An 11,304-nucleotide genomic window follows, 5' to 3' on the forward strand; every position below is an offset into this window, starting at 1 on the left:
AGGGATTGATAAATCTCCAGTTACTGATCACATGATCTTACATAGAAATAATCCTAAACAATACACACACACACTATCAGAGCTAATAAATGAGTTCAGCATAAGATCAGTATACAAAAATCCGCAGTATTTTATACACTGACAATGAACAACTCAAAATGAAATTAAGAAAACAATTCCATTTATAAGAGCATCAGAAAGAATAAAATACTGAGGAATAATGTTAACCAAGGAGTATAAGACTTGCACACTGAAAACTGTAAAACATTGCTCATGAAACCAAAGAAGACCTAAATAAACGGGAAGACATCCCACGCTCATGGACTGGAAGACTGAAACATAAGATGGCAACACTTCCAACAGCAATTTACAGATTGAATGTACTCCCTACCAAAATCTAAACAGCCTTTCTTGCAGAAAAGAAAAAGTTGCTCCCAAATTCATATGGAATTGCAATGGACCCTGAATAGCAAAAAAATTTAAAAATCTTAAAAAAGAAGAACAAACTTTGAGGACTCACATTTCCCAGTTTCAAAACTTAGTTCAAAGATACAGTCATAAAAATAACATGGCACTGGCATAAGGATAAACATACAGAATGACAGAATATTGAGAGTCCAGAAATAAACCCATACATTCAATAGTCAATTGATTTTCAACAATAGTCCCAAGGTTATTCAACAGGGAAAGAACAGTCTCTTCAACTACTCATGCGGGGGATTATCCACATGTAAAAGAATGAAGGTTGGACCCTTATCTCACAGTATATAAAAAAGTTAACTGAAAATGCATCAAAAAACTGCTTAGCTCTAAATATAAGAGCTTAAACTATAAAACTCTTAGAAGAAAACATAGGGATCACGATTTTGGGTTAGGTGATGATTTCTTAGATATGACACCAAAAGTATAAGCAATAAAAGAAAAAGTAGATAAATTAAACACCATCAAAATGAAAAACTTTTGCCACGAAAGAAAACTATCAAGAGCATGAAAAGACAAACTACAGAACAGGAAAAAACATTTGGAAATCATTTTTCTGATAAGGTTCTAGTATCCAGAATGTGTAAAGAACTCTTACAACTAAACAACAAAAAGACAAGCAAGCCAATTAAAAAATAGGCAAAAACCTAGATAGACATTTCTCCAAAGAACATATGTAAATGGCCAAAGGGGACATGAAAAGATGCTCAATACCAGCAATAGGGAAATGCAAATCATCACCACAATAAGATACCACTTCACTCCCATTAGTATAGCTATATTCTAAAACACAAAAGGAATGTGAGGGAGGATATGGAGAAACTGAAACTCTCATATGTTGCTGGTGGGAATGTAAAACTGCACAGTCACTGTGAAAAATCCTTTGGCAGCTCCTTAATAACTTAATCACAGAATCACCATACAACCTAGCAATTCCATTCCTAGGTATATACCCCAGAGAACTGAAAACAAACAAAAGACGGTACATGAATGTTCACAGTAGCACTATTTACAGGAGTCAAGAGGTGGAAACATTTATCCATCAACTGATGAATGGATAAACAAAATATGGTATATCTGTACAATGGAATATTATTTGGACTTCCCTTGTGGCTCAGCTGGTAAAGAAGCCACTTGCAAGGCAGGAGACCTGGGTTTGATCCCTGGGTTGGGAAGATCCCCTGGAGAAGGGAAAGGTTACCCACGCTAGTATTCTGGCCCAGAGAATTCCATGGACCGTACAGTCCACAGGGTCACAAAGAGTTGGACACAACTGAGCAACTGTTACTTAATGTGGCATGTCTGTACAACAGAATATTATTCAGCCACAAAAAGAATCAAGTACTGATACATGCTACAACATGGATGAACCCTGAAAATATTGTGCTAAGTGTAAGATGCCATACGCAAGAGGCTACATGTTGTATGAGACCATTTATCCAGATTAGGTAACGGCGTGGAGGCAGAAAAATCAGTGGTTTCCAGGAGCTGGGATGAGGGGGTTGTGGAATGAGTGTTCAGTGGATGCTGTTCAATGGTTTACTTTTGTTTTTTTTTAAATCGTTATAAGACAAAAATTTAATGAAAATTGGTTATGTAATAATCCAAAGGGCTAAATAGTTACATGGGACTGTATTAGAAATTTAATATACAAGTAAATGTTACATGTTATCATCATCTGATTCATCTTCTTCCTTCAAAGATTCCTTGGCATAATTCTCTGCCTCTTCCCTTACATCTTCAGGAACTATTTCATGTCTGCCATTAGTTATTTCACCAACCCAGCTGAGCTCTAGTTCAAAAGCTTTATCCTTAACTTCATCGTATACTATGTAAATTATTTTTGCAACTTCTTTAACAACATCACGGCAGGTCATTTCTTTCATCTGAAGCTTTTCAATTTCTGTCTTTGCAGCCTGCCTGGCTTTGCCAATGGCACAGCCCCAATAACCATATGAAACACCCGATGGGTCAATCATGTAGAGTTGTGCACCGTCATTCACACTGTAAGACCCTAACACGAAACTGCAGCCAAAAGGTCTCACAGCACTGTAGAGTATATACGCATGTACATACATGGCCACTCTGTCTGCAAGATGTTTTAGTGGAATGTTATATCCAAAGTTAGATCTAAAGTTGGAAGCCTCTTCTCTTGCAATGTCTGCTAAAGAACGAGCATCTGCCAACAAACCTGCCACTACCATTCTAACATGTCGAACAACATTAAAAAGTCGTTTGTTGGAACCTTCTTCATAAAGTTTAGATAGGACTAATTTTTCTACCCCAAAGACAACACCATCTTTACATCTGATTCCAATAGCTGTACTACTATTTTCCACAGCCTTCATAGCATATTCAACTTGAAAAACTCTTCCATCCGGAGAGAATGTAGAAGCTGACAGATCATACCCGGTGCCGATTGAGCTCATGGTGCTAAAATCACTGGGACGCTTAGGGCTTTAGGCCTAAAACCAATGGTTTACTTTTAGATGAAAATGTTCTAGAATTAGAAAATGATGGTGGCACAATACTATGAATGTACCAAATGTCGCTGAGTTGTCCACTAAAACGATGAAAACAATAATTTTGTTAAGTGTATTTTACCATAATTAAAGAAAACAATTATCACTAAACTTTTTGTGATAATCATTTCATGATATATGTAAGTTAAATCACCATGCCACACACTTTAAACCTTCTACAGTGCTGTATGTCAATGATCTCTAAAAACAAAAAAACATAAACACTTGTACACATAACTCTAAAAACAAAAAAACAAGGAAAAAAATTTTATATGCAGAAAACAATTTAAGGAATCATAAATAATCCTTTCAAGTATAAAACATCATGAGAATCTTCTCCTGACCAAGGTCCTTTCCCTGTCTAAATGTGGTTATCACTTTCTCCAAGGAGAGGTTATCAGGGCCATGACCAGCCCTGCCCTCTCTGGGGAAAATCATACCTACCTCCAATTACTCGAATATTGTTGTCCTTTGTCAGAATAGCCTCAGCATGGAATACCAAAACTGGAATTCTCCTGCAGCCTCCAGTCCACATGATGCATGGATGATCTCTACAACCGTAACAGAAGGCTTTATTAATTCACAGCTCAAAATCTTAATTAACAATTGAAGCAGATCACCGGGGTTGGCTGCTTAGCAACTTTCCCCTTCTTCTGGAAGAAGCATTCCAAAAGTCCTACGGGAAACCATTTCTCTCCCATTCTCAATCACATGGTCTGTTCAAGAACTCCATCCCTGGGGCAGGGACAGGCCTTGATTGACTTCAGCCAATCAGGGTTTTCCACACCCTAGTTAGAGTTCCTGGTTCAGGGATGAGGACACGAAGCAGCTGGAGACAGTGTGTTAGGAGACATGTATGACCCTCCAGGAGAGTGATACTTTCTCTTCTGAAGCAGCTGCAGAGAGATGGCCTCCTCCCCTTGATGGCGTAAGAGAATGAGGTCTGGAAGTGCAATTGTCACGGTTTGACCTTGGAAGGAGAGCCTGGAGCTGTGAGCAAAGGAGAAGTTAGAGGGAGCCTGACTGAGAGAATGAGAGAAATGAGACCCTGAGTGGCAAACGTGCAGGTATAGAATCAAGTCTTTCCTAAATATGAGTTAGCACATTCCCTTTATTATTTATGACAATTTATGTCTTAGTCCCCAGCACAGATAAGAATCCTAACTAAAAACTAAAATAATCACAATAACTGGCATACCCCTTTTACACCCTACAGTCCCTTTTTAAGCCAATATGAGGCCCATCCTAACAGTCTGAGCTAGGAAACCTAAAGAAATACAAGTATCCCAATTAACACTATATGTCTGAAAGCAAGCCTACACTAAATGGAACAATATTTTCTTCCAGAAGAGGACCTCTAACTTTCTCTTATCTTCCGGAAATGTCTGTTAAACCAATCTCAAGTGTGTATTTATTCACAGATTAGAAAAATCTTCAACTGCCTTAGTGCAGGGAGGTAGGAAAGGAAAGAAATGACCTGGATCCCTCTTATGTGTCAAGAATTACACTAAGAGCTATCAAATTATCTCATTTAATCCTCTTGCCAGTACTTTGAATCGAAGAAAAGGTGTCTCCGGGAGGTTATGTAATTTCCTCAGTCATACAGCTCGTTATGCAAGGGAACAGGCATCTGACCCAACTGTCTGTGCTCTTTCCACTCTTCCATTTCCATAATCCCATTTCAGTGATATTTTGCATAAGCATCTTAAACTGAACCCCGAGGAATTGAAATTAATCAATACCTTTATATGGAATAAGATCCATTTACTATTATCATTAATCCAAAGGTTCAGGCTGCTCTCAAAAACACGTGACCACAACCCTTAAAAAAGCCATACCACAAACCTCAGGGCCAAGTTAGACTCCCCCAACACAGATTTAAACAGATCCATGCTTTAAATGTACAGGCTGCCAGGCTACCATTCTTAGAAATGAGGCAGCCTTTACACTTCGGAGGAGGTGCCAAGAGATTTAGTGAAGAAAGCAGGGAACACTACACCTAGTTCATTCCCTGTTTTCTAGAAATGGAAAGTGGATGTTTAATGTTCCTGCAATTTGACTTGGGTGACAGTGACCATTTGAGAGAAATGGTGTTTACAGGGTGCAAGAAGGATTTGTGTGTGTGTCTGTGTGTGTGATTTGCTTTCTTTTTCATCTTAATCGACATCGCTGGTGGCTCAGATGGTAAAAAGTCTGCCTGCAATGTGGGAGACCTGAGTTTGATCCCTGGGTTGGGAAGATCCCCTGGAGGAAGAAATGGCAACCCACTCCAGTATTCTTGTCTGGAGAATCCCATGGATAGAGGAATCTGGTGGACTACAGTCCATGGGGTCACGAAGAGTAAGACACGACTGAGCAACTAAGCACAGTACCATCTTAAACACCTGTAAAAGGGACCAGATAATTCCTATGATCCCTTTCAACGTTTTTTTTTTTCACTATACATCTAAGTCAGAGGATAGAGGAAAAAACAGGCAGGTTAAACTATCAAGCTTTAGACAGAAACTTTGGAAACTAAAGTTCCTTGTCAATCCACCTCTAGCTGCAAACTGGCACCAGTGTGCCGTAGCACCTACAAATGATGCGTTACTGATAAAAGGTAAAAATGTTTGACAAAAGTCAGGAACAGAATAAGCACACCGAGCTGACAAAAGCCAAGGCCTGAAGCATACTGTCTGCAGAAAGCTGCATCCCTGACAGACAACCTTTTCACTTACAACCTCTGAAAAGAGAAAACAGGTAGCAGATGAATCGTTAATTCAGTAAGGTCGACCGAAAAACACTTAAGGCAGGCGCTGCATTGTCACTAAAAGCATGTTCCCACCAGTTGGCGCTAACGGGAAAAGATTCAAAATGATTAGGAAACTGAAAATTGGGACTTTAAATATTCATTTACACCAGAAACCAGGACATACTAAGAAATTATGTTTTTACAGACATGAAAGAACAAAAAACTTGGATTAGTAACCAAAGTTGACTAGTTTTATGGTTTACTTTATTGAAAGCCTAAGAACATTTTGGTTTTTAAACAGCTGTTTCATGAGGAATAGATATTATTCACTCTTGGGATCCAGCCTACATAACTCAAAGCCTCTAAGCCTCGTTCAGCCCAATGTCTGTGCTGGAAATGCCTTCCCCGGTTTCTCTGTTCACCTAATCCCACTCTCTATAGCCCAGCTCATCTCACCACCTCCCTGGAGCCTTCCCCAGCTCCTGCAGCCCACAGAGTTGTATTTCTCTGACCTGTAGCACAAGCTGTATAATCATTTGTTGAAAGTGAAAGCTGCTCAGTCATGTCCGAGTCTTTGCCACCTCAAGGACTATACAGTCCATGGAATTCTCCAGGCCAGAATATTGGAGTGCGTAGCCTTTCCCTTCTCCAGGGGATCTTCCCAACCCAGGGATCAAATCCAAGTCTCCCTCATTGCAGGCAGATTCTTTACCAACTGAGCTATGAGGGAAGCCCATCATTTGTTGGAGATCTTTTTAACTGATATAAAGCCTGCTTTTACAATCAGAATTAGATATTTTTAAGGACTAAAGAATCTATATACCAAATGAACATTTCCACATTTATATGTATAAATTTATAATCTGGGATCCCCAAGGAAAATATAGAAAAAGAGCCCCTTTACATTTACTATTGTAAAGAATATCGTGCAAAACAAGGATGCCTGGACAGTTTCTAGCTCTAATGTCCAGGATTGCAAAGCATGAATACTTTAATACAGCCTGGGGATCTGAGTAGATCTATCCATGGAGAGACATCTTGGGATCAAGTCAAAAATCCTAGATGACTTAAGACCTTTGAACTTCCAAAACTTAAGAAACGTAAGCATGCTCCTCCAAGTGTGAACAAGAATGACTTTAAGATTCCTAAAGTATAAAACAAGCGTTTCATAGACATGAGCTGATGGAACATTAACAATCAAAACTCAACAGTAGGAGTTTAAAAGTAAGAGGAGCAAACGTCCATCAGTATGAACTGGGGTGGAGGTGGGGTGGGATTACACCTGTATTTTCACTAACTTCTACCAGAAATTTAGCACTTCTTAATTGCAAATAGAGGCAACAAACCACAGCAGTATTAGCATTACCTGTGCCTTCGACTCCAACTGAAATGACAGATTCTTTGTACCATATGACAGTTGTTCCAGACCTCTCAAAATAACATTGATATTTATCACTACTTCTAAGTTACAGAAGTTACTAAAATTGCTACTGGATCCCCTGTGAATACAGTCTTCTCATCTGGTGTGATGAGGATGGACCACAATCTGGCAAGCCTCTACCCTCAAGCAATCATTTGGTTACCAAATAGTGAAGGCTCACAGTGGCGGTCCAGGTATCTATGATGTTCCTGGTATTCTCCACTTACAAGTGTTAATCAGAGACCACCCAAGGACAGGGCGTTTATGCAAACTAAGCAAAAACAGTCCTCATGTTGCTGTCTTTAGAAAATTAAACTTAGGTTTTACCTTCTAAATGAATGATCGTGCTAAATACACTAACAAATGTGCCATATATTCATTTATTAAGTTAGTCATTCAGGCAGCAAGTATTTATTGAGTACCTACTAAAATAAAATTAGTTTGAGTCATCTAAAATAAAATGAAATTATGCTGAGTCCTCTAAAGTTCTCAAAATTTTGACTGTGTTTGACTTACCTAAATAGCAATTTCATACAGTTTGATCTAATACTTGTTGGGCCCAACCTATAAGCCCACTAATAAAAAGGACAGTCATGAAGTAAAAGAAGATCTTGAATCAGAAAGATGGATGCCTGCAGAAAAGGTTAAAAATTTGGAGAAATGGCTAACAGGAAACACACAGAAAAAGTCAAAAAGGTAAAGTGCCCAGAGGAAATTATCCATTTAATTATCCTGAAAGAGAATGACCCAAATACATTAATAATAACAAATCTCTTATTATTTTCTATGACCTAAGAGTGATGAAAAGCCTCTCCCCAAAGCTTTACTAATGCTTCAATAACTTTTTCTAATTAAATAATATAATCTTCTGCTGTATTATAAGAAATATACTTTACAATCAATATTAAATCCGGCAAGAATAATGCCTTAACACTTGCATGGCACTTTATAATTTAAAGGTAATTTGATACACATTATTTTACTTGATTCAGCCTGGCAGATACTATCCCCACTTTTCAGAAGACATAGCACATGAATAGTGGACTTACACAGAACCTTAAAAACTAATCTTATCTTTAAGCCAGACTCTCTCTTTGCTCACTCTGTCATGTAATAATATTAAAGGAGGCAAAATTCTAAGAATTGCAAAATCATGGAAATCTAAGTCTAAATCTCAACCTGTCACTTAATCTCTATGCGTCCCTAAGGAAGTTATTTGATATCTGTGGGGCTGAGCTTAATTAAGTGGGAATAATTAATGTCTTCAGATGTTATTGTTAAATGGGATATGGCAGTTAAAGCCCTTTCCATCACCTACAGCAGCTACACTTAGCCCTATCTTCATTTATATTCTTGTGAGAATTCAGCAATGAAGAAACTTGACTCTTATCTAAAAGAACTTGAGAAAGCCATGTGTCTCAACAGACAGCACAGGCCTCAGAATTCTAAAGGCCTGTTCCACACTTACTCAAATAACTTATTATTATCATCACTCTATCATCGTAAAAGCTTTGGAGAAAACAACCAATGTCGCAGCGTTGGAAGACCTATTTTTCTTAGGTATCTAAAAATTTCAAAATCTCCTATGTAAGGAGCTCTGATCAAGAGTTGATTAAGAGCTACTACCTGTACCATCTAGGGTTGATTGATGTTCACTCATAAGCCCAGAAACAGAGCCTTATCTCATTTCAGATAGCTGATGGTCACCCAAAAAAAAAGATCCCAAATTAGACCATGCATGCAGTCCATTCTAAAGGAGATCAGTCCTGGGTGTTCGTTGGAAGGACTGACGCTAAAGCTGAAACTCCAATACTTTGGCTACCTGATGCGAAGAGGTGACTCACTGGAAAAGACTCTGATGCTTGGAGGGATTGGGGGCAGGAGGAGAAGGGGACGACAGAGAACGAGATGGCTGGATGGCATCACCAACTCGATGGACATGAGTTTGAGTGAACTCCGGGAGTTGGTGATGGACAGGGAGGCCTGGTGTGCTGTGACTAATGGGGTCGCAAAGAATCGGACACGACTGAGCAACTGAACTGAACTGATGGAGACTAAAACCAGAGTCAGATAACACCAAAGGAAGGATATTGGTAAAAGAGGATTGGAGTAAAATAAAAGAGAACTATCTTCCAACCTGAAGGCAAAGGGTCAAAAGCAGGCCTGCTGTTACTTACTCTTGGCTTACCACCTCCTCATCCTCTGAGGATGATGCTGTTTCCTCCAGGTCCCGGGCCATCACAACTGGCATTTCCTTTAGAGTTTGTCATGCAGTCAGCAGACAGAGGCCTCAGAGACCTTTCCTTGCACATTCACTGGATCAAACAATTTGGGTGGCACAGATTCCTGCAAGAGAGACAAAGGATCTGAAACATAACACAACTGTCTTTTTGTTCATTATTGATGGTGATCTTTTATGTAACTAAAACATATTTATATATTTCAGTTCAGTTCAGTCGCTCAGTCGCGTCCGACTCTTTGCGACCCCATGAATCACAGCAAGCCAGGCCTCCCTGTCCATCACCAGTTTGAGTTCACTCAAACTCATGTCCATTGAGTTGGTGATGCCATCCATCCATCTCATTCTCTGTCATCCCGGTCTCCTCCTGCCCCCAATCCCTCTCATATTTATATTTATCTAAATAGGGTCCAGCCTCTAAAGCTTACCTTTTTTCACAGTGCCTCACGTATGGCACAATAATCGAGATTTTTTTTTTCAAACATATTGTCTGTCCTCTGTGTATTTGAAGAGTGGCTATTAAGTTTCCTATGTTTCTTTTACATACTAAATCTAACGTGTACCAAAATGATAGGCTTACTTAACTTTTAGGAAAATCTGAGATATGCGGCTGATTGCCTAAAACATAGGTTTCTTGATAGCAAAACATGACATGAGCTAAAATGAAAAACGCAACTTTTAAGATCCTTCCAAATATTCCTTTAAAGCATAGGTAAAATACGATCATGATTCCACTGAAATAAATACAAGTAAAAAATGAATATATTCTGCTGAATCAAGGTTGTAAATAGCGGCGGGAGGCGGTGGGGGTAGGGCGGGGGGGCGTGGAAGGGGGTGTGGGGTGTCTGTCCTTCCAAACGCTCTCAAAAATTATTCTCCCTTACTGAAAATCACAAACTATGATCCGAATAACAAATTGACATTAAAATTAGCTTATTTCTAATTATAATACTTTAACAGAGAAAAGGTACATTTCACTGTGTTTGAGGATGGACTAGAAATAAAAGATAAAAAAATGTTTGAATGACCATAATCCTATTACTCAAAGATTACCATTCAATCTTTCCAAATCTTATTTTTCTGTGCATTAATATATGGGATAATCTAAATAGGGGGCGAGGAAAGCCAGTTCCAACAAGGATCCCTACACATGTTCAGCGAAACGGGCACTATGGAACAATCTCAAGGCTTTGTACCGAGTATCCCCAACAGGATTTCTCAGTATTTCCCAAAATGTTGGGAAGTCCCTTAAATTCATACAAAAGAAACTAAACCTCCAAGCGACGAAGGGATGCCAACCTGTCCTAGGCTGCGACCTGGGCAGGAAGAGACAGGGCGATCGGAAGATTGAGGGCACTCGCCCGAGGAGCGTCCTCGCCCTAAAGGGATCAGGCTCTCAGATCCACCCACGGCTCAGCCCACCCCAGGGAGGTCCTCAGATGCTCCCCACGGAAGGGACGCGGAGAGCCGCAGCCGCTGCGATTCAGCCCAGCGCGCCCGGAAGCCAAGAGCTGTTCCCGGACAAGGAGAGGGAAGGGCAGCGGCCGGCGCCCGCCGGGACTCGGGGCGCCCCTCTCTCCGGGAGGAGGGCGCGGGCGCAGGCCTTTACCTGTTTCATCTTCCCATCGGTCGGGGCGGGCAGGCGGGGACAGAGCTCTGCGCCTCCCTCCCTCCTCCTTCTCCAGCCGGGCTCAAGGCCGCAGCCGAAGGCGGCTTCCCTCGTTACTACAACAACCAACCAGCAACCGCCCGCTCGGACCCACTGCGCAGGCGCCCGCGCCGCGGCGCGGAGGACGCTTAGCTTCAGGCGCGTACAATTGTCGTCACCTCCGCGCCGGGCGGGCACAGGGCTCTGCTCCCCACAGAAGCCTTGACTTCCTTTTCCTGGTCTTTCCCCCTCCGCCGCAAAAAG

The 11,304-nt window shown here is 40.5% G+C and overlaps 1 protein-coding gene and 1 pseudogene across 10 annotated transcripts in view; both read right to left on the reverse strand.

The window, feature by feature from the left end:
• The window catches only part of TTLL5 (tubulin tyrosine ligase like 5), a 318,082-nt gene that overhangs the window by 306,702 nt on the left and 76 nt on the right, over positions 1-11,304 (reverse strand). For 6 of the 10 annotated variants that reach the window (XM_088839430.1, XM_088839429.1, XM_088839427.1 and 3 more), the window contains exons 1-3: positions 11,002-11,278; positions 9,331-9,499; positions 3,447-3,553 (exon numbers count right to left, since the gene is read on the reverse strand). In XM_088839430.1, the coding sequence (XP_088695556.1) occupies positions 3,447-3,553; positions 9,331-9,404 (181 nt within the window). In that variant the 5' untranslated portion in view covers positions 9,405-9,499; positions 11,002-11,278. Of the gene's footprint in view, positions 1-3,446; positions 3,554-9,330; positions 9,500-11,001; positions 11,279-11,304 lie in introns of those variants that run through there. The other 4 variants (XM_055435681.2, XM_088839425.1, XM_088839428.1 and 1 more) reach the window with 3 other exon arrangements.
• LOC129562506 (proteasome subunit alpha type-3 pseudogene) lies at positions 2,060-2,972 on the reverse strand (annotated as a pseudogene).

Source organism: Moschus berezovskii, chromosome 9, assembly GCF_049115385.1.
Source record: "Moschus berezovskii isolate FMDL1 chromosome 9, NW_MosBer_1.0, whole genome shotgun sequence".
NCBI lineage: Eukaryota > Metazoa > Chordata > Mammalia > Artiodactyla > Moschidae > Moschus > Moschus berezovskii.